Below are 23,073 nucleotides of genomic sequence, written 5' to 3' on the forward strand. Positions count from 1 at the left end.
TCAATTCTGGATGTCAAGAAACAGCTACAAAAACCACTAATTGAATTATTCTTGCATTATTTCATAGAACTTTTCTGATTTCCTTTTTTTTTTTTAAACATGCTAATACTAGGTTACTTATGGCCCTGTACCTGAAAGCCACATGGAAGTTGCTGAAAGTGAAGTTTCTCCAAATCTATCAGCTAAAAACTCTGACTGTACTCATGCCAACAGCAGCAGCTCTGTAGATTCTGTTAAGGCTGACACAGAATTAACAAGTAAGGCTTCCTTTGTGGTAATTATCTCAATTTTTTGTATCTTTTTGGCTTAATTAAAGACTAGCCCTACCCTTAATACATACCTCACTTGGAAAAGGTGTTGAATGCCTGCTTTGCAGTTTCCTGTCCAGCTTGTCAACGTGTTTTTTCACTCTGGCTAAAATGCCAAGCAAACTGAGAAAATGAGAAAAGTTGCAGAATTCAAGTTTTTTGTTTTTGTGGCCAGGTTGTAAACACAGTTTATTTTTCTTAGTACAGAGGAAATCCCCGACTCCTACTATTCTAGCCCAAAGATTGTTTTAAGCTGGTTCCATGCAAAGCCTGCATGTCTCAGAACTGCACTCATAGAATAAGATTCCTTAGAGTGCTGCAGAGGCATCTACCTGGCTTTTGGCAGATTCAGCTTCTTGGTTTATTAGCTCTCACTAATTAGCTGGTACCTAATAACAAGGGAGAAATCTGCCAGTCAGGTAAGTGATGTTTTGCTTCTGCTTACAAAACCAATTCCAACTTTGCCCAATGCAACCATGAAAGATGATGTCTTATCCAGTGGAAGCTGGACTCTTTCCTTTGAGTGATAAACTAGGTTGTCTTGGCTCAGAATTTGAAAGCCGAGGTCATCTTCAAAGTTGCTCAGCTCAGATACTCTTTAGTCCGTGCTACCCCTAGGATGCTCTCCACATGTTTGTTGGGGGCTGTTTTTCAGGTTTATTACCTTTTATTATGATACATGTGGCTTTCCTACCATGGAAAAATGACCTGTCATTTCATTACCACTGATTTTTATTTCACATTAGGCTTTCAACCTGTTTCATACTATTTGCCACTGATTTCATTCAGCATTGAAAACTCTTGAAGGTTAAACTCTACAATAGTCGCTTTTCTTTTAGAACCAATTAACTAGGATTCATATTTCTGTAGTAATATTTTTAACCCCTACCATGTTGTTATTTATTTATTTCTTTATTTTGCCTAGTTCGACGAAGCAGTCAAATGGAGTCGCAGCTTCTCACAGATAGCATTTGTGAAGATAATTTGTGGGAGGTACGTATATAGCTGAGAGATGCCAACTTTTTTGTAACAGGAAAAATACTTGTGTGGATATATATCAGTAAACATTTTTTCTTACCTGCATGATTTTCCTAACTTTGCAGAAATTTCAGAGTGGTGTCATCACAGTTGGGGAGTTTTTTACTCTTCTTCAAGTTCATGTTCCAATTCAGAAGCCCCGGCAGAGTCATATTCCAGCCAGCGTGAGTATCTGTCCTTTGATATACTTGAAACTGACTTTACATTATGTTTGTTTTCATTTCGAAGTGCTCTATACTAAAGGCCTCTGAGTAGTTCCAGACAGAAGTCAGTTCCACCTTGACCAGCATTAAGCACCACATGCTTCCACTTTCTCTTTGCTAGTTCACTGCTAATTGATGTTTTTTTTTCCTCAGTATTGAAAAATAGAATAGATTTCAGACTCTTACAAAATGAAATGTGTTAGTTTGTGGTTGGATAAATAAGCTAATCTTTGTTTTTGGAGCTTGTTTAAAGAGCGACATGCTTGAAAGAATTAGAAGCTCTATCTAACTTATTCACTTTATCTTCTTACTATATCAGTCGTCCACTGAAATCAGAATGATGTCTGAAAGCATTGTGAGATATGTGCAAAAAACCTCCTACCTTTAATTATGGCACCGAGAAACCTGATTTATTCTTAGCTCTACAATGGCTTTGTTCATTTAGCAAATGGGTTGCTTCTGTCAATTACAACTGCAGCAAGGCCCTTTCTTCAATCTATTTTTATTCTATGCCTGGAAATAAGCTCCACCGTTTACCTCTTGTGAGAGGAAGGGAAGGAGAGGGAAGGAAAGGGGGAAAAACTGTCCAAACTGAAATACTAAAATAACTGCTTAATTTTATTGCATCTGCTTTCCAATGTTTCTTTCAGCAGCTCCAATTCCTTCTTACAGGCTGATTCCTTCTTACATAGTCTAGTTCTTGCTTTCCCTTTCTATAGCCACTTCCTGCAGTACAATAGAGAAATTTACAGGGGCAGTCAGCTTTGATGTGCAACTTGATAAGAAAGTTACTGAAGTGGATTTCTTATATTCTCTTCTTAGTTTTGCATGAACACTATAATATGTGTGTACTGCAAATCAGAAAGTTCAGATTTTGAACTTTGTGTTTGAAGTACACAGTTGAAGTTTGAATATTTGCACTGATTTGACTTCTGGCTCTGCACTTTCAAAAGTGACTGGAAGGCATTCTCTTATTTTGTTTACTTTTAAATTAGAGGAAAAATATGTACCATTCCTTAAAATGATCATCTAATAAAACAGTGTGGATGAGCTGCTTAATTTTCTGTACTGACATGTTAAACCTTACAAGTTTTATGAGCAGAGAAAGTTTGTGACATGGCAATGGCATTTATTTAACAGAAAATATAGGGAATTAGCTCAAATATTTGCATTTCCTGTGGCTTACTGCAGTTTCTACTGGCACAACGAACAGTGTACTGAGGCAGTGGAAAAGCTTTAGCAGTGCTTGCATCACTGAGAAAGATGTGTTTGTTAACATACTCTTTAGATGGTAAGCGGTGCATTTGTGAAAATTCTTGTAAAATTTTTTTTAATACTTCATATTTAGTTATTTAGGCAGCTGTCTTTGTACAAGCAGACTGTTAGAAGGTGTCACATTGTCAGGGTAATGAGTCAGCAGGATAGCCACATTAGAAATTTAGATAACTTCCTGGAAATAAGGAACCCTATTCTACTAATTTACAAAAAAAAAAAAAAAGCCTAAAAGCTTTCTCTGAAGGGGTGAAATTCAGCTCAGTTATTTATGTGCTTTTGCATATAGGTAATTAGATGGAGAATACCCAGTAAATCAAGTATGTCAGGCTACCTCCATTAAATTTATTTTCTGTTGTGCAAAAATGAAAATTTGTGCCCTTTTGTTGGCTTCAGCACATGAATGGATAAGAAACTATTTTCTCTAAAAAGCGTGCTGCTTCTTTTTCCTCTCTACTCACAATTTTCCTCTCTGTTTTTTTCCCAGTGTGCTGTCAGTGCTCCACCTACTCCAGAAGACCTGATTCTCAGCCAATATGTTTATCGTCCCAAGATGCGTATTTATGAAGAAGATTGCCAGGTTCTTTCTCAGATGATAGATGAGTATGTCCGTATTTTTTCAGCCATAGGCTAAATTAGTAGTTCTATTTTTCAGCTCTGTTGGCATGCAGAATGGCCTTGGGACAGTCAATACATTACCTATGGGGGAAAACAGAAAAAGGGTGGTTAACCTATTTAATGCTGGCAGCCAGTTTTATTACAGGTTTAGGTTTATAGCAAAGCCTCCTGGAGAGGAGCTGTGATAATGGATATAGTTATAACTTGATTTTCCTCCGTTACTAATGAAGGGTTTCAGTTGCCTATCAGAAGAGTTAAAGGTTTTGAGTGATACAGAAAATGATCAAATACAGGAAGCGGAATCATAACCGATTACAATCTGTTGTTCCAATTTTCCAGTGTTTTTTATGCAGTCACCATGGTTTATTTCCTTACCTGAAGGTCACTTTTTGGTCTAATACATTATACCATCTACAATTTCAGTTATAACAAGTTTTATGTTAAAATTCAAGTCTGTAGTAAGGTTTTTCCCAGCCCCAGTAGCATCATTTCCTATTCCTTCAGCTTCTTTGTCTGCTTGGTGTAGTTACTACAAGCCTTTCTTTCAATTATTATTTTTCCCCCTGTATTTCAGATTAAAACAGTATGTAAGTGTCCAGGATCAACCACTGGTGAATGTGAATAAGAGTTTATGGGAAGTAATGAGAACCTGCTCTGATGAAGAGGTAATATTGCATGACGAGATAACGTTCTTTACATAATGAAGTCAGCTCAAACTATGTGTTCAAATGTGTAACGGTAGGTAGAAGATACAAGGCAAGATTTTTCTGGATGAAAGACTACTGTAAGAAGTGGAATAATTTTTTACATGTCAGAGGAGTTAAGTTGCAGAGTCAATATAAAATAGATTAGACTGAATATGTTACTATAAAACAGAAAAACTGAAGTTGATAATACAGGTTAGTTCAGAGTAGAGAAACTTCAGAGGAACCTAGGCAAGCAACACAATTTTGGAAGGAAAAAATGAACTACTCTTACTGTTGAGCCTCATTGGAGTTTCATTGGAGGAGCAGAATATTTCATTAACCTAAATGTTTATTTAGTTTGGAAAGGTATGTATGACAGTGCGAGACCTATAATGAATAGAAAATAGGTCATTTCAGAAAATCTCATACAGAATTCAGAGTGCAATAGTGGTGTCACAGGCCAAAGCAAAAGATTGTGAAGCCGGAGGGTATTTAAAGGAGAATGCTAATGACAGGGGGCACAAAAGACACCCTGAAGACATTTGCATTTAAAAAACAGAAGCATTATAAGAGTATTTTAGACAGAATTGAGGAAGAAGATCAAGAGATTGTTTTCCATGCTTCTAAAGCCAAGAATAAAGGACTAGTCAATGAAAATAAAAAGTTAAAACGATGAAAGACAGTATTTTTCATAATTCATAATTATATTTGTGTTACAGGGTATTACAGAGGTTAGGATATTAACTGGACTCAGGAAGAATGTACTCAGGAATAATAAAAGGCCTTAGGACCCTTAGCTAAGAATTACAAATTTGAAAGGTTTTTGAAAGCAAAGCTCCACATTCTGGCTTTAGAATGATACCACCTAGTGGCGATGGATTGAAAACGTGGTACGAAAAAGCAATTTGTACATTTTGCATCTTTAGCTTAATAGCTGTCAGAGAAAATATTGTCTTACATAATCTGTAGCTATGTTCTATTCAAACAGGTGGCTTTGTTACCATTTCTTGTGGTTTAGGCACTGCCTGGAATTCTGCTATCATTTCAGTTATCCTCTTTAACAGTAAAGGAACAAGTGTTCTAAGTAAGTCTTGAACAGTTGAAAAGAGAGCCATCTGACATAATTAATAAACCTGCTCCTTTTATTATTTTTTTGTGAAAGTAAATCTTAAAAATCTAGTGCTTCTGCTTTCTGTGCTGTTCCCTCTTGGAAGATTGTGTTGAATCTTTGCTAAGGAAATTGCTTTATTAGTAGATTGTACTTGAATTAATTGAATTTAAGGCTGGACAATCTCAATTTCATTTGAAACATATGAAATACTGCTCCTAGAGAAATGGGATATTGCAGAGAGTGGGAGAAGAGAAAGGAGAGAGTCTAAAGACTAGACTGAAAAATTCTTTGTTTCACATTCTCATTCACTGTCCCTTCCATATTCTCTGTTCTTTGCAGCTAAAGAGCTTTGGAGCAGAACTAAACAAAATGAAATCCTATTTCATCAAGGAAAGTAAAATCCTGGCTCACAATGAGAAAGAGGCATTATACAGCAAATTGCTGCAGAGTGCACAGGTAATCTGCCTCGAGGCTTCAGAGGTTTAAGTTTGAAAGAGGAAAATCTACCATATTTTATCTGTGCTTAAACTAACATAAAGTGGGACATCAAATGTGGGATTCTAACTAATGTAAGTCTGCTTACTCATCATGTTTTTCTTTTATCTATACGCAATTGTAAGACATTTCAGGACAGTGACATTTTCTTGCACTAACTTATAGGAATCTTCTGCCTAAGTGTTTTGGCAGTTAAAGTAATGGGAGTGAAAAACAGAAGTATTAAAGGAAATGCCATCAGAAATCACTTATTTATACTGTACTAATGTCTGTATTAGTAAATAACAAGGAAAAGCACAAGCAGTGCATTGTGATAGGTATCTAGAAATTTAGTTAGTTATGTATCTCATACCTTCATTTAAAAAAAAAAAGGTAGGAAGATACATTGTCAAGTTTCTGGTACTTTCTTAAGCATGGCGTCTGCCTTATTGTCAGTTATTCTGCTTCTTCATTCTAATGGCAGATTGTATCAGCTTCTTTAATTAGTCTGTTAGCAAGCAAAGATCTAAATGGTGGTCCCAGAAGGCATTTGGTTTCTTTTAAAATGTTGTTGACCTGCATAAGAATACACTGCAACTGAGCACAACTTTCTCACCTTAGGAACAATATGAAAAGCTCCAATCAAGAGTAGCAAATATGGATGAATTGCTTAAGGAGGCAGAAAGTTGTCTTGCAGATCTGGAAGCAGGTATGTCTTCCCAAACAAGTGAGTGGTTCATTGATTTCTTGTCTGGTCCCTTTCTTTTTTTCCTGTCAAGATGCTATTTAAATTGCTGTTTCAAGACTGTTCACTGGCCACCTGGAATTTTAAATGTCTTGAGTTGCAAGTATCTGTTAGAATCATAGAATTCTCAGGTGGGAAGGGACCTCAAAGATCATCAAGTCCAACTGCAGCCTAACCATAGTACCGTAACTCTAACAGCCCTCTGCTAAATCATATCTCCGAGCTCCACATCCAAACGACTCTTAAACACATCCAGGGATGGTGACTCAACCACCTCCCTGGGGAGCCTATTCCAATGTTTAATCACCCATTCTGTAAAGAAGTGTTTCCTAATGTCCAATCTAAACTTACCTTGGTGCAACTTGAAGCCATTTCCCCTCGTCTTGTTACCTGTCACCAGTGAGAAGAGACCTACCCCGCTCTCACTGTAAGCACTTTTCAGGTACTGGAAGAGAGTAATAAGGTCTCCCCTCAGCCGCCTCTCCCCAGACTAAACAGCCCCAGCTCCCTCAGCCTCTCCTCATAGGGCTGATTTTCCAAGCCCTTCACAAGCCTCACTGAGGCCTGCTCCAGTACCTCCACATCCTTTCTGTACTGAGGTGCCTAAAACTGAACACAGCACTCGAGGTGAGGCCTCACCAATGCTGAATACTTCCCTAGTCCTGCTCACCACAGCATTCCTGATACAAGCCAGGATGTCATCGGCCTTCTTGGCCACCTTGGCCACACTGCTGGCTCATGTTCAGCTGACTGTCCATCAGAACACCAAGGTCCCTTTCCATCAGGCAGCTTTCCAGCCACACCTCCCCAAGCCTGTAGGGTTGCCTGGGATTGTTGTGACCAAAATGCAGGACCTAACACTTGGCCCTATTGAAACTCATGCCGTTAACCTTGGCCCATCGATCCAGTCTGTCCAGGTCGCTCTGCAGTGCCTTTCTCCCCTCTGGCAGATCAACATTCCCTCCCTTAGGCTTCACTTGTGCTGCAAACTTGCCTTGTGAGAATTACTTGCACATCATATGAAGACTAGAAAATACACCAAAATGAGCTGAAATATAGAATTATAATTGTAGCCTATGAACATGTAACCAACTGTGTAAGTAAATCTGCTAGTGATGACAGTACAGCTGTACTGTATATTGTACACACCTCAAAATGGCTGCAAACTTGTCCAGCTGCATTCACACAAGCTGCAGTCAGTACTTGGGGTTGTCATATTTGTATTTTCATTTATTTTCGTCCTTCTAAATTGTCTTTCAGTGCCTTGAGTACAGATTACATTGCATGATAACAGCTTTGAAGCAGTGCAGTAAAAGTTTTACTTTTCCTTTTCTGTTACCTCTTCAGGTTTTTGGTAGATACCCCTCTCTCCCTGGCTACTTGCACACCTTTATCAGCTATTTTTGAAATACTGAAGTGTCTAGAACACAGAGACAGATAAAATGGATTCTAAATATTGAATATGGGAGTTCTGTGTAGACCTTCTGATACTTCTTTCCCACAGATTCCAAATGGGAAGAATGTGAAACAGACTGCAGTGATGATAAAATGGAAGGAGAGGACTCAGAATCAAGAAAACTAGAAGAAGGTAATGGTACCAACTTTTAGGTTCTGAAGAGAATGAAATTCATTGATGCAAACATTATGGCTTTCTTTTTCACACTGGATATAGTGAAGAGCATAGATGTTTAAGTATGAAACAGATTTTTTTTTTTTTACTTCTCTTGGCAAAATGGGACTTAGAACTCAGATCAGCATGATTAGAAGAGTGTGTGCTGGCTATCATGTAGGAGAAACAGCCATTAGGTTGAAATCTTTTGCACCTGCACAGTAAGTTAGGACTGTCTTTGCTGCTCTTTTCTCTCACAACTTTTTCTTCCTCCCTTTTCTCTTAGAATTGGGAAGCCTCAAAGCTCAAGAAGAAGAACTTCAGAGGTAAGATGTCAAAGGGGATCTAAGGAACTTAAAAATATTCACATTCAGGATCTAGAGATTTGTATTATTTTTAACTAGTGTACTACATCAGATGTTTATCTTTGTAGAGAACTGTCAGATCTGGAAACTGAGAATGAGCAAACGCTTGCTCAGATGAAGCATCTACAGGAAGATGAAAAGAGCTGCCAGGAACTCCTGGAGAGATGCAAGTAAGGAAAAAAGACTTTCAGGTGTTCTGTTTTTGTTTTTATCAGCTAGTTCTGGAGCCTCGCATTTCTATGTACATGTATCAGTGTTTGTTGTTTTTCCTTTTTATTTGATTTGTATTTGGATGCCCATCTCCTGGCAACGTATGATAAGCAACAAAACTTCTGTGAACTGTTAATGGCTTTACAGTGATACTCTGTATTTCCTCTTTCTGTATCCAGCTCTCCTCCCATCCCAAAAGTAATGTTTATGTGAAATGAATATTACTGTGCTTTGGATTCCAAAAGATTCTTACACTTTATTAACAAGTGAAAATTTATTTGGTCTCTCATACAATGTATACATGCAAGCATTCTTAATTCTCTGATCTTTATCCTGCAGGTAATTGTTTGGATTGGTTGGTTGAAACTTAAGTTGTCTGTGTTTGTTTCATTCATTTTAGCTTCACTGAGTGGGAGATCAGTGAATGGAGTGAACAACAGGCAGTCTTTAATTTTCTTCATGATTCCATTGAACTCACAGTTGTGTTTGGAACCCTAGTAGGTAAGTTGCAAAACAAGCAGATTTCTGTTTCATGAATTTGATAGGTTAAATAGTTATGTACAATAGTTAACAGAAATGTACAGATTTTACACTAGAAAAAATTATGTTGAAATAAAAAATGAACTATAGAGTTAGCATGTAAGCTAAGAGAAATAATAAATAGTAGATTTAAATAGTTTCATCAGTACTCTCTACAAAATTTCTGAATGTGTGTAACAAGTATCTGTTTCTTAAGAGAATTAAGTATAGCAATAGTTACTACTTCAGGCTTTTTCCTTTCCTTCTCAGATGGTGATGTTTTTGGTGAAAATCCTTCCAGAAAAATAGTTAGCCTGAGCTTTGAATCTCTCTTGGATGGTAAGATATTTCACATAGCTTGAAATTAGCTGCCTACTAATATTATACTCTTACTGGGAGGACATTACACATTACACATTGCTTTAGCTGCTAGTGCATTGCTTACATGGCTTTGAAAAGATTTTTTGCAACACCATTTCCTTTTTTGTTACAGAAGAAAAAGCTCCGCTCTCCTCATGTTTAGTCCAAAGACTCATATTCCAGTTTATTGAAAGTCAGGGATGCTGGCAGGAAAAGTGTCCCATGCTGCAATACTTGCCCCAGGTAAAGTGTCCAAAGAAAAATATGAAATCTTTTTTGTCACAGGTTGGTACAGAGAATACAAGTGTATTGATGAATACTTGATTAATGCAAATCAAAATCTGTTTCATAAATATTCTGAAGTAAGAGGGAGAAGTACCTGCCCCAGAAGTCAAGAGAGCTAAAAGCTGTGATTTCTTCCTTATTTGCTGCCTTGATGTCTGACTATCTCAGTGATGGCTTAAAAGCCTTATTCCCTTTAGTAGAAATCAGGGAATTGAGCTGCATGCCATTCTGCTTTCAAGAGAATTAGTATTTTAAATTCCTAAGCCAAATCTGGTGTTATCTATATTTGAGCAACCTTGGTGACAAAGCTAAAGGGAAAAACTTATGGCAAGGAAGGATATATGTTTGTTTTTATGCTTGTAAATTTTCATTTTGTGTACAGAGTGAGATAGTAGTTAAGCTGTGTATTTTTAATGCTTTCTGGCATAAACTTCAAGTGTCACTCAGTGGTTTCAGTTTCACTGTAAATCCTTTTCTAATCTCTTCCGTAGGTGCTTCACAATGTCTCTTTGGTGGTAAGTCGTTGCAGGAGCTTAGGAGAGGAGATTGAATTTCTGGAGAAATGGGGTGGAAAATACAATCTTCTCAAGACAGATATCATCGACACAAAGTGAGTAACTTTAGATGGAGCTTATGCAAATTTTACAAAGGATCTCTACGTAAGCAGAAGCAAAAGATGCTATGTTGGTTTTCATGAAAATGTTCTTTTATGCAATTATTTTTTAACAAGTCAACTATTTTTTACTACACTAGGACTGTGCTTGGAAATGAAACTCCCCTTGCATTCAGTCAATTTTCTCACTTTTTTATTTAATCTCCTCTTATTTACTGCTTTCCTGTTGGACTTGACTCTGTCACAGTGTAGCAATACAAAGCAAACAGAGCCAAGAATTTACCTGTGTAGCTTAGTGCTTTGTTTCTTTTATAATAGGCTCAAACTTTGATTTGCTCCAGCCAGTCTTTGAAAGATGAAAGCATTTAAATTAAAATTTATTTTCCTTAGCTTTCATTTTCTCCTACTGCTTCCCAATTTTGTTTCACGTCTCTGGAACAAGATAAAAGGATGAGGTGAAACGGTTTTTATTCCTTATGAGCATTCTTACCTAGGAAATGCCTGGTTAACTTTTATCTGCGTGCCTCGATGCTTTTTACTTACATTACTCTGTAGTACCCTTTGCAAGAGCATTCTTCTACTACATGCCAGAAGTCCCATCGAAGCTACATTTAGTTAAGTCAATAAAACAAGTGTGCAGGCAGCTTGTTCTCGGAAAGATTTATTGTGGGACAACTGTCTTCAAAAGGTCTTCTTTAGTCTTGCCATATTCTGTGCTACCCCAGGCATGTTTCGTGGGCATCACGTACTTGGTGATGGTCTTACCTTTTTATACAAAAAGATTCGACTCTGTTCTTCCTGGATGTTATCCTAGACAGATGAACTACACGGAAATCTAGTTTTCTAGATGGAAATTTGTCCTGATTTAAATAGGATTGAATTCATGAAACAATTTTAGAATTATGGTCCTGCTTAAAAGCTCATAAAACTTTATTTAGCTAGAAATGTTTTATGTTAACCAGAAAACTTATTTTTCATTATAATTCTGTGTTTTATAATTTTGAAAGGTTCTGCAATTAGATTTCATTTTAGGACAGAGTTCGAAGAAGACGTACATTCCATGATGTTTTTGTTTTTGTTTCTGACAGTGTGAAGTTCCTCTTCTCCACTTCCACTGCTTTTGCAAAGTTTGAGTTGACACTGTCTTTATCATCCAACTACCCATCTTCTTCGCTGCCTTTCACTGTTGAAAAAAAAATTGGGAATATTGGGTGAGTTGAGCAGAAAGAACCACCCCACATGACTTATATTTCAAAGCTAGAGCCAGGAAATTAAATGTTCTTCATCTTTTCAAACGCGTGTCACTTTATCTTTTCCAGACATGAGGAAATTTCTGCTGTTCTCTCCAAAGTACCTATTGGTTACCACTATCTCCGAAGAATGGTGAGCTTGATTCATCAAAATCTGCTCCAGGATCCCAGATGATTGTTTAGGTCTACATGCAGGACTGAAGAAGTCAAGAGGACATTCTTTGACTTATGTATTGTAAGAATGCGTGGTCTCTCACTAGTCGTCTTGGCTTCCCTCTATAGTCTTCCCTAGAATGGCTATTTGTATTACTTAGCTTGTTAATTTTGTTCTAGATTGATTTACAGAGCTCTTACATAAAATGGTGATGATGAATTTCTAAATTCATCTAAATTCTAAATGTGTCTGGAATTTTCTTTCGCTATCATTATTTCACTACTGTGCAACATTCTAACATACTGCATCAGTTTTAATTCTCATCAGTTTCCTGGAACCTCTCCCAAAATGCTGAAATAACGGTCTTGCTTATGATGAACCAAATAACTGGTAATAATTAGACAGCTGGCCAAAATTGGAAAGACTTCTGATATTGAAGACTACAGATCCTTGTGGTTAATCATGAACTCTTCTGGGTGCTACAGACTCAAAACCATCAGTTCAATCGATGCAAGTTTTTCAAAAACTTTGTTCTGACATTCTGTGTACAGGCTTGGTTGGTACAGTGCAGTCTCCCTCCTGCTTTATGTACATTGTCTGAGGAGGTAATGACAAACTTAGTGAGAAGACTGAACTATTTAAATTTTAGGAGGCATCTTTTAATGTCATTGGTGAAGTCCTGATTGATTTTTATGTATAGTCTGTGTATTACATAGCTTGAGATGTTGAAATTGATGTAACCCTGATGAGTTGATAGAGTTGGCATGCCTACCGTTTATAAGCTCTTCATTCTGTAGGCAGATAGTATTTTTTGTATCTGTAAAATACATTGAATTTGAAAGTTTTTATGTTTTTTAAGTGCATATATATTTGTGTCTTTCTCTAATTTTTCCTTCTATTTGGAAGGTGGAAGTTCATTAAATATATGAATTACTGTTATTCTTTCTTCAAGCTCTGTTTGACTGCTCTGTTTAAACTTCTGTCTGAAAGTTTGCCTATTACTACTGACAAAACTTTATCTCTTTAAGACTTCTCATAATCTGAATGTGTTTTTTTTGTTGTTGTTGTTTTTTTTTTTTTTTTCCCTGTACTTCACAGTGTTAGACTATTATAGTGTGATCTTTGCAGGAGAAAACTTTTAAGTAGAAAATAGTAACAAATTTGCAAATGACTTGGATGCTATACCTGGAATTACTTTTGAGGTTCCTGAGGCCATTTTATCAGCAGCAAGAACCAGTAGAGGGAGCTGCAGTAGTACTGTGTGATCATTATCCTGCTTGTTTTTTTTCCACGTCTAGTTTGTTGAGGGGTTTTGTTTTGTTTTTAATTTTCTGTAGCATGTTTCTAAGCCAAAAAATAAGGTAATGAAGTACCGGACGAAACAAAACCAAAATGCTCCATGTATTTACAGTAAAAATAGTGTTTAGGAAATTTCACTTGCAGCAATGGAAGCTGCTGATGTCATTTGCTATCTCTTTGCTTTGATAAAACCAGGGAAAAAAAAGACTTCTGTGTGGTTTCTTAGAAGCTGTGGTGATCTCATCTGATTTCAGCGCTATCACAGGTGAATAGCTCAACCTGAAAAGCTCTGGATTTACTTAGGAAGTACTTAGGGAGTGAGTAAAAACAAGCTTTACCATAAGAAACAAGCACCTTTTTCTTAGCTACTCAGCACAAGGAGTCTTCCCAACTTCCATGTCTTTTTGTATTTGGATAGCTTAGTGTTGGTCTTATGTCCAATAATCTGCAGCTTTTCAACGACATAATGAAATTCCTGAGTCCAAGTAGACTCAGTGATTTTCTTCAATAGTGAGACAGCACTACATCAGCCTCCTTTGTGTCTGACCACAACCCACTAAAACAGGAAGCTATTGATAAATCACAGAATCAGAACAGAATCAGAACTGCCCGAGTTGGAAGGGAATTTTAAAAGTCATCTAGTTCTTATTAACCCCATTTTAGATACTGAAGGGCTGCTCTCAGATCTCCATGGAGTCTTCCCTTCCCCAGGCTGCACATCTCCAGCTCTCAGCCCGTCCTTGGAGGAGAGATGTTCCATTCCTTGGGTCATTTCTGTGGCCCTCCTCTAGACACACTCCAGCAGGTTCATGTTTCTCCTGCACTGAGGACTCCACATCTCAGTGCAATGCTCCAGGTGAGGTTTTCTTCATCCAGCCCAGGAAAAGGTGTAAGGCTCACAGTATGTGCAAAGCGAACCTCTGAGCAGTATTCTTGCTTCCTCTTTTATGTGCAGTTAGATTTGGGAATTATTAATAGGCTTTTTTAAAGCTAGCTGCACAAATATTCTCAATTGTTGAAGGTCATATCTCTTTAATATCTTATATCCTTTATCTTTGCATGACCTTCTCTTTGTAGATGTCTGGCCAACACTAAAAAGGATTTAGTACACATTGTAATGAAAAGCACAAGCCCTCTGCAGATATTTCCGGTGAAGCTGGCTTGGAGCTACTGCTGGAATACTGGTGTCAGCGTCTGTAATAAACATAAGGACAAAATACAGCAGTGCGATGCTGATCCTAATCAACTAAAACAGAAGCAGATGGAAATCCTTATAAATGATGGTCAGGAAAAGCAGCAGGGAGGTGCAGATTTTCCTGTTCTGCATTACATTCAGATGTCGAAGTCCATCCCACTCCGTGCTCTCCTTCCAAGGCTGAGCAGCACTCTTGCGTATATGTGTGTACATGTAAAAAGGGGTGCGTCCCCTTTAAGGCACCGCCAGCTTCAGCTAAATCCATTGGGTGAACGTGGCTCCACGATCTTTCCCGTCACGTGACGCGGTGGCGGGCTCCGCGTTCTTCCCCCGTCACGTGACGCGGTGGCGGGCTCCTCCGAAACGGTGGCGGCTGCGAAAGGTAATGGCGGGGGCGGGCGCGCGGGTTGCAGCGGCGCGGCGCGGCGCGGCGCGGCGGTTGAGGCGGGCCCATGAGAAGTTTGAAAAATAACGCTGGGTTGAGGTGAGGCGGGGGTGGCCCGAGAGTGGAGAACGAGAGGAAACGGGACAGGCCGCTTTCCGACGCGTGTGGTGGCAGAACGCTGGGCCACCTCCCTGCCTTCAGGCTGCGAGTGGCCCCGCTGGGAGCCTCCCAGCACGCAGTACTCGGGGGACCACCCGAGCACGCACTGAAGGCGACAGTTTGCTAGCACTGTGCTGATTTTTTCACCATTATTCTCCTGAATGCTCGGGAGCCTCAGTTCAACCTCCCGTCAGGTGAGGTCAGTCAAGGCCTTGTTTTTAGAGTGTAACGCTGCCCAGGAGAGCGCACAGAAGACTTCTCACTGTGGGAAGGGACTTTGCTGCTTTGTGTGCCCGTGTCCCGTTTGTGTTGCACTCCGTGTCACTAAGCTGTCTGCTTTCCTTCTAGGACGGCTGCAGCCATGGCTATGCAGGTGCAGTTCGAGGCAAACGCCGACACATCTGCAGAGGAGGAGAGCTTTGGCCCAGAGCCCATATCTAGGCTAGAGGTAAAAGGTTTTGTATGATAAGGGCAGTGAGGCATTGGCACGAGTTGCCCAGAGAGGTGAGGGATGCCCCATTCCTGGAGATGTTCGTGGTGAAGCTGAAAGGGCCTTTGAACACTTGATGGAGCTGTAGGTGTCCCTGGTCATGGCATTATTGGACCAGCTGCCCTTAGAGGTCACTTCAAACAATTTTATGCTTCTATCTTTTCCTTGATATTTGTTAGTTACCTTCAATATTTGTTAAATCAACATCTGCTTTTCTGCACTATTTAGAGAGTAGCTCTTGCAAACATTACATTACGACCATTTTTATTTAAAAGACTGTTTGTTTGTAAGTGTTAGGGTGGTACCATTGGATGTGCTGACTTGTAATAAGTTTGATTACAAGTTTGATTTAAATTGTAGAATAGAATCACAGAATTGCTCAAGTTGGAAAAGACCTTCAAGATCATCGAGTCCAACCACGAACTAACCACATTACCCCAACTCTAACAGCCCTCTGCTAAATCATGTCCCTGAGCACCGCATCCAAACGGTTTTTAAACACATCCAGGAGTGGCTCCCTGAGGAGCCTATTCCAGTGCTTAAGCACCCTTTCTGTAAAGAAGTTCTTCCTGATATCCCACCTAAACATATCCTAGTGCAGCTTGAGGCCATCTCCCCTTGTCCATTTGTTTGTAAGTGTTAGAATGATAACACTGAACGTGCTGACTTGTAATAACAGAGTTTGATTTAAATCTAAAGGCAGCTGAAGGTATTCAGTGATTGGTGTTTGTGACTCCTTGTGTCTCTTTTTCCTCTGTTTGTCAGCAATGTGGGATAAATGCAAATGACGTGAAGAAATTAGAAGAAGCTGGATATCACACTGTTGAGTCTGTTGCACATGCACCCAAGAAGGAGCTGTTAAATATTAAAGGCATCAGTGAAGCCAAAGCTGATAAAATCTTGGTAAGGATGTTAAGCAAAAACTTTAAGCTGAGAAAGTCAAGAAGGTTTATTTTTGCTATTTTAAAGTATTCCAGTGATTTTGGAAGGTCTCAATTAACGATAGACCGCGAAGAGTAATAAGGCTTATTAGGGATGTGTTGTGGCTTTTTATGGGAAGAGATCAGAAGAGGCTAGAACCAGCTTCAAGAAGTGAAGGGCTGGGGGGAATAATTAGGAAGTTCTCTAAAAATTGTGGAAGATGTGGAGAGTATGGCCAAGACTGTCATTTCCAGCTCAATATCTCTCATGGTAAGGAGGCTTGAAGCAAAGAAAGCATTTTTTCATACAGGATATGATGGAGTTCCAGAACTACTTGTCCCACAATGCTGTAACCATCAGTATTATGAATGGTTTAATAATGTAACAATACCAAGAGATAAGTATGGTGTTAATGAGATAATCTTCACACAGAGGCACTTGGCGAACTCATAGGAATTATCAGATAGTGAATCAGTTCCTTATTCCCTGACTTGTTCTCCAAGCATCCACTTGTGGCAGTTGTCAAGGCACAGGGTGCTTAGATAGGAACCACTGGGCTGACCCCATACAGTTGTTCCTCTGTTACAACCCACTGAAGCGCAGGTGCAGGTGGCACCTGAGCTTTATAGTACTAATTACTAGGGAGAAAATTAATGGGATGTGCTCTTTCTGCACTGCTTAGTTTGGTTTTCTTTAGGCTGAAGCAGCTAAACTGGTTCCAATGGGTTTTACCACAGCAACGGAATTCCATCAGCGGAGGTCTGAAATCATCCAGATCACCACTGGGTCCAAAGAACTTGATAAACTTCTTCAAGGTAATAACTTGGGTTCTATTCATTGATTAACTTTCATGATCATCTCCCTGTTTCCACTTGTAATCTAAAAGCACAATTAAGTCACTTCAGCTCTTCAGCATCATCAAAAATAAACTTAGCTGAACTTCTCACCTTCAGAATGAGCAAACCTCAATATGAAAACCAGTTTTTCCAATTAGCTTGAAAACTTTCAGCCAAAGTGTTAAACTCAGTCTGTGTTAAATTAAAACTTTGTGTATGCAGTCTTTACTGGAAGTATGTGACAATTTTTTTATTATTTATTTTTTTTTCTTTCTTCCACTTAGGAGGAATAGAAACAGGGTCCATAACAGAATTATTTGGGGAGTTTCGTACTGGAAAAACACAGTTGTGCCATACTTTGGCAGTAACCTGTCAAGTGAGTGATCCACTTTATTAAAATCAAGTATTCAGACAACGCAGTTTTTGTGTATTTGCTAGTTTTATTTATGCCATTTTCTTACAAAAACAACCCCACGTATGCACAGCTGCAAAGAGTGGATTTTATCCGTCCCCAAAGAGATCTCAGAAACTTTTGCAGCAACCATGACTGAACTTTCAGCTTGCAAGGGTCTTTTATTCCTCACTTAACCTGCCTGCTAGGATTACTGTAGCAGCAGTTAAATTTGTTATCTTTTTGCCCATATTTGGCTTATGTTTTGTAGCTTTATTTTGGCCTTAATATTTTGAGCCCATTAACAGACATTAGCCTTGTGGTGTAATCATAGGTCTTAAGCACAGAGAGGTGCTTGAAGCTGAGCTCCTGTCCTCTTGCACAGACATTGAAGACAAGAATCTGTCTTGTCACTTTTCCCAGACAAATGTGACTTTAATCACCATAGCTTGGTACGTTATTTATTATGTGAACATCAGCTGAAGGCATAAAGCAGTAACTAAATTACTTGTTATTGATTTCGTATTCATAAATGTGCTCTTCCTTCAGCTTCCCATTGACCAAGGAGGTGGAGAAGGAAAAGCCATGTATATTGACACTGAAGGCACCTTCCGTCCAGAACGTCTTCTTGCTGTGGCTGAAAGGTCTGTACTTACATCTGGAAGTAAACAGGCATTAGGTGAAGAAGGGAATGTGTTTCCTAATGGTGAGGCAGCCTAGTTAAAATCAGCCAGGCTCTTTACATTCATTGGACTGTTAGAGTAAGTAATCCTTAAGCAACAGCTCCTTCCTGCCTCCTGGGTTCTATCACTGCCTACCTAGATGCTCTTTAGACCAGTTCATTAGCTGTATTTTATAAAGTTTCTATTTTTACTTAGCTATGACATAAGCTAACATCATTGTTTCTTGGCATATGTTTTCACTTAATATCCCCCTCAAATTTAGTTTTACAGTTGGTGGCATACCAAGATTTTCCTTAAATTCTACGAATATTTTGTAACAAAGATTCTTGTACAAAAAGTTTATCTTAACAGCACATGGAATTTTTTTGTTGAGAAATGTTTGAGTCATCCCTGACCAGTTGGAAGACAGTTTTCTTATCTCCTGCCTCTACTTCATAATACCTCAGAAGTGTCTTGTACACAAATCAGGGATAAGGTAATTAACTGAGTTTCCTGAAGGCAATAAAAACTGCTGGATACATGCAGATTCTTGTTATACTTAAATATCAAACTAATATGAGCTGTGCTGGTCCACAAGAGTTGTTCCCTTTTCTTTAGAGGGGAAATTGACCTAATCAACTTATCATCCTGCATGAATGAAATAAAGTCAAGTTATTGAAAGGTAGCAGTAACTCCTGTTGGTGAAGTTTGTTGCTGAAGACTTTTGTCACTGATGTCTCTAGGTATGGCTTGTCTGGCAGTGATGTCCTGGATAATGTGGCGTATGCTCGAGGCTTTAACACAGATCACCAGACCCAGCTCCTCTATCAGGCATCTGCTATGATGGCTGAATCACGGTAATGAGACCTCATCTTAAGATGGGGTGATTTTTGTGCTGGTACATTATAAACATGCTTGTACAGTTCTCTTGCACTGGTTCATCACCTGCACTACATGACTGAATTGTCAAAGTAACAGCTTACATTTGAAGTTGTTCTCAAACCTTTGCTTTGACACTTGCATGCAGTAAGTTTTGTGTATCAACTGAGATGTGTGAGTAATTTAGTTGTGAGTTAATACCTGTTCCTTTTGAAATGTTGGATGGTAGCAACTGACTTGAGCTATGACAACTGACTTGACTTGACAAAGAATGAGTGCCAGCCTGAGAAACAACTTTAAAGATCACATTATATAATTGCTTTCAGAAAGAGAGTTGATGTAGAGCAGTGCAGCTGTTGTGGTTTAGCCTGGCAGGCAGCTAGCACCAGCTGTTCACCTCCCTAACCCCAAGAGGGTGGGGGAGAGAACTGAAAACAGTAAAAATGCAAGAACTCTTGGGCTGAGATAAAGACAGTTTAATGAGAAAGAAAACAAAACACAACTGCTACAGAAAATGATGGCGCAGTGTAGTTACTCGCTACCTGCTGAGCAATGCTCTGCCTGTCACTGAGCAGTAGCAGTCTCCCCCAGTTTTGTTGTTCAGCATGATGCCATTATATATGGTATAGGATATCCCTTTGGCCAGCTTGGGTCAACTGTCCTGGCTCTTTTCTAGCTCCTTGCAGGCAGGGCAGCAGGAGGAGCAGGAGAGTCCTTGACTCAGTGTAAGCACAACAACTAAAACATCAATCTATTATCAACATTTTTTTTTACCTTTTTTTTTTTTTTTCCCAGAACAGTAGCATACCAACCACTGTGAAGAAGATTAACTATCCCAGCCAAAACCAGGACGTGTGCAGATAGCTTTAGTTTGAAACTGAGGTTTATAAGACCCTTTAGAAGGAAGGGGGTGGTGATATAAGATACACAGGGGCCTGTTTACCTGCAGAATACCCATGTAAAACACCTTACAAAGGGTTTTATTTCATAGTAATCTGAATGCTGCAAATTGTGGTGTTAAAAATAACACTTCTGCTAACTGGTAGGTGAGAAGGGCTTATATCCATCCACATCTGCGTGCAGCTTACAGTTGACTCAGATGGTCACATTATTCACCTCTGAAAACAATTCTGAGAATGCTTTATGTAACTTTTCCAGGTATGCACTGCTGATAGTGGACAGTGCAACAGCTCTGTATCGGACAGATTACTCTGGAAGAGGTGAGCTGTCAGCGAGACAGATGCATCTGGCCAGATTTCTGCGTATGCTTCTCCGACTTGCAGATGAGGTAAATGCTGAACTTTGCTCCCTAGGGGACTGGTGATTGATTTTGTTTCTCTTGTGAAGCTCAGCAATCTTGTACAAAAGGTGTTCTGCCTGCTCGTTGTCTGCTTCTGTTGTATTTTAAGAGTGAGTATCACCTGCAGAGAGGAGAGCAGAGCAGAAGTACAAGCATGGGGTTTTTTTGGTTTTTTTTTTTTGGTTTTTTTAATTTATTCAGGTGGTGGAAAGTGATTTTGCTTTGTTGCTTTTCTCCTAGTTTGGTGTGGCTGTTGTGATCACTAACCAAGTTGTGGCACAAGTAGATGGAGCAGCCATGTTTGCAGCAGATCCCAAGAAACCTATTGGAGGAAATATCATAGCCCATGCGTCCACCACCAGGTGAGAGAACAGATTATCATCTTCCATTAGCTTTATTTTGGAAGATTTTGTGTCACTGAATACATACTTTTTAATTCCGGGTCTCTCTTTGGTCTGCCAGTGTCACTTACAGTCTGCTTTGCAGAAACTCTGAGCAGGTTCAGTTCTTACAGTTCAAAGTGTGCTACATTCCATGTAACGTTTCAATGTAATGTTTTAATAATTGCTATCAGGATTCTCTGGAAGAAGGCTATACCTCTTTTCTTTCTTCTTCCCCCTCAGACTTTATCTGCGAAAAGGCCGAGGTGAAACCAGAATATGTAAAATTTATGACTCTCCTTGCCTTCCTGAGGCTGAAGCAATGTTTGCTATTAATGCTGATGGAGTGGGAGATGCAAAAGAGTGAAGACTTCATCTCATTCCCCATGTAAACTAAGACTGGGTGGCCACAATCGGCTCCTGTGATGGAAGCTTTCCCAATGCACCTGCTGTTCAAATGCTGTCCGAGGATTCTGTTGTATGTCAGCATACATGTTCATCATGTGAATCCAATTTGAGACACGTCTGCAGGTGTTGCTTGGAAGAGACTGGGTTTTAGTCAAGTGTTAGGTTAATGTGTGGTTTCTTGAGAATATTTTCAGAGCACCATATGCTTGAAGTTTTCTTCACAGCTGTTGCTCCCATTGAGTTCTACAGGTGGACATAGCACCTGTGATCTGAAAATTTGTGGCAATAGTTTGTAATTTAATGACTTTGAAGTAAGTCAGGTAAGAAACGTGGTGGCTTGAGAACATAACAGGTTGCCTTAATAATTAGTTACAAAATAAAGCAGAATAGCATTCCACAAAAAGCATGTGTGAATATTGCTGTGTCTGAGATTATCATCGACCCCTAATCTTTTTGTTAATTTTGCTTTGAATTCTGCAATATGCTGCTTTTTGGGAACTGCTAATTTACATTTCAATGATGTTGTTTATTGTATGTCATTATTTCTCTCTGGAAATCTGCTTTTTAATAAAAAGACCATGAAAATATTGATGACATTACAGGCGCCTGGACTTTAGCCAGGTGCTAATTCAAACTTAGGTACTCTTTGCCTGCAGGTAGGGAAAAGATCTTCAGTGACTCTCAACGTGGGGTGTTTTTTTTTTTTCTACAAAACTTCATTTCCTTTTCTGAGACGTGCTGTACAGCTGCTTGGTTGCTGACAGTTGCCCTATATACTGGTGAAACTGTGACCAACTGTAAGACCCTGTCCTTGCACTCTATGTGCTGCTGGTGGCCGACACCTGGCAGTGGTTTGTTGTAGGCTGACATGACTTGATCACAGTGTTAGTGTTGTACAATTTAATCTAACAGAACACATTATTCTTTTCAAAGTCTCTGAACAACTGAGGTAACCTCTGAAGTTCCCTCTGTTCATCCAATGCTTAGCATGCAAACTGCTTTCTCTGTAGTCCACAGCACTTCTCTAGGTCAAGCTGAAAGGTTTGTAACTGCCACAAAACCTAACAAAATGGGAAAAATTTTTCCTCTTCTCTAAGCTCTTATACAGCCCTCTAAGCTTTTATACAGCCCAGGCTTGGAGCTCGGTGGGATTTGGGTCTTTTCTTTTTAGCACAAGAACCTTTAGGAATGTCCTCAAGTTATCTGATGACATCCCATGGCAAGTATTTCCATAAAGGGTTTAAGTTGCTTGTGACTCAAGGCTATGTAACATTAATTAAAATAAGCTTATTGTCAACATTGCTTTCATCTCAAGGAGCTACAATTAATAATATTTTGGAAACATTTTTCCTACCTTTCATTGAAGTATTTGTTTCTCAAAAACTCTAAAACTCCCCTTAAAGAAGCAGAATATCATTAGAAATCTTAACTTTAAAAGCTCTTAGAAGTTTTTGTCTGTTTGTGCAACCATCTGGCTTGCATTCACCCAGCCAACTTTTGCTCTGTTAGAACTCTCACCTAGAGGTGAGAAGGGATTTATCGTTGAAGTGTGTGCAGAAATGGGTGCGTTGTTCTGAACTACTCATTGTTTCAGCCTTTATTTTCAAAGGAAATTAATTGGTGTTTCTTTCCCCAATTTCAAATTCTCTCTAAGCCACTTCAAAGCACAGGAGGGGCAGCAATATGTGCTGGGGAAGCAGAAAGGAGGTTGGAGTCTAAGGCTTGTATTTTGGGGTTAAATGATGGGATGTCTCTCTCTGATGTTTCACAGCCACGCTCAGGAAAGCCCCCAAACAGGCCAATGGCTAGAAGGAAATGCCTCATTTATTTTATTTATTTTGAAATACGTAACTGAAATTGGATGCTTTCATGAAGAAGTCAAATCCTACCAAACCAAAATAGTATGGGGAAAAAACACCTTTTTTTTTTTTTTTTTTTTTTTTTTTTA

General features: G+C 39.0%; 2 protein-coding genes across 2 annotated transcripts in view; both read left to right on the plus strand.

Annotated features, from left to right (window-relative positions):
* Positions 1–13,309, plus strand: part of KNL1 (kinetochore scaffold 1) — a 28,800-nt gene extending 15,491 nt beyond the window's left edge. Inside the window, 16 exon segments of the mRNA XM_042836806.1 lie at positions 113–257; positions 1,234–1,301; positions 1,412–1,510; positions 3,309–3,424; positions 4,014–4,104; positions 5,576–5,692; positions 6,332–6,419; positions 7,960–8,043; positions 8,351–8,390; positions 8,498–8,599; positions 9,040–9,140; positions 9,429–9,497; positions 9,652–9,761; positions 10,295–10,413; positions 11,505–11,627; positions 11,736–13,309. Of these exon segments, the coding sequence (XP_042692740.1) occupies positions 113–257; positions 1,234–1,301; positions 1,412–1,510; positions 3,309–3,424; positions 4,014–4,104; positions 5,576–5,692; positions 6,332–6,419; positions 7,960–8,043; positions 8,351–8,390; positions 8,498–8,599; positions 9,040–9,140; positions 9,429–9,497; positions 9,652–9,761; positions 10,295–10,413; positions 11,505–11,627; positions 11,736–11,841 (1,578 nt within the window). The 3' untranslated portion in view covers positions 11,842–13,309.
* Positions 13,310–14,645: 1,336 nt separating this feature from the next.
* On the plus strand, positions 14,646–22,353 carry RAD51 (RAD51 recombinase). Its single transcript, XM_042836811.1, has 10 exons — positions 14,646–14,696; positions 15,207–15,306; positions 16,114–16,251; positions 16,967–17,084; positions 17,390–17,481; positions 18,046–18,140; positions 18,902–19,015; positions 20,196–20,325; positions 20,578–20,699; positions 20,961–22,353. The coding sequence occupies exons 2-10, from the start codon at positions 15,220–15,222 to the stop codon at positions 21,082–21,084; spliced, it is 1,020 nt and encodes a 339-aa protein (XP_042692745.1). The 5' UTR covers positions 14,646–14,696; positions 15,207–15,219; the 3' UTR covers positions 21,085–22,353.
* Positions 22,354–23,073: the final 720 nt, after the last annotated feature.

Source organism: Centrocercus urophasianus, unplaced genomic scaffold (assembly GCF_019232065.1).
Source record: "Centrocercus urophasianus isolate 14NV4802_14NV808 unplaced genomic scaffold, USGS_Curo_1.0 seq_63, whole genome shotgun sequence".
Classification (NCBI taxonomy): Eukaryota; Metazoa; Chordata; class Aves; order Galliformes; family Phasianidae; genus Centrocercus; species Centrocercus urophasianus.

What these genes read in the sequence shown, in the direction of transcription:
- RAD51 (XM_042836811.1), top strand. Translation starts at nt 15,220, where the DNA reads ATGGCTATGCAGGTGCAGTTCGAGGCAAACGCCGACACATCTGCAGAG. An exon ending in CCAAAGCTGATAAAATCTTG is followed by an intron (nt 16,252 to 16,966) that starts GTAAGGATGTTA and finishes GGTTTTCTTTAG; the next exon opens with GCTGAAGCAGCTAAACTGGT. An exon ending in TTCTCCGACTTGCAGATGAG is followed by an intron (nt 20,326 to 20,577) that starts GTAAATGCTGAA and finishes CTTTTCTCCTAG; the next exon opens with TTTGGTGTGGCTGTTGTGAT.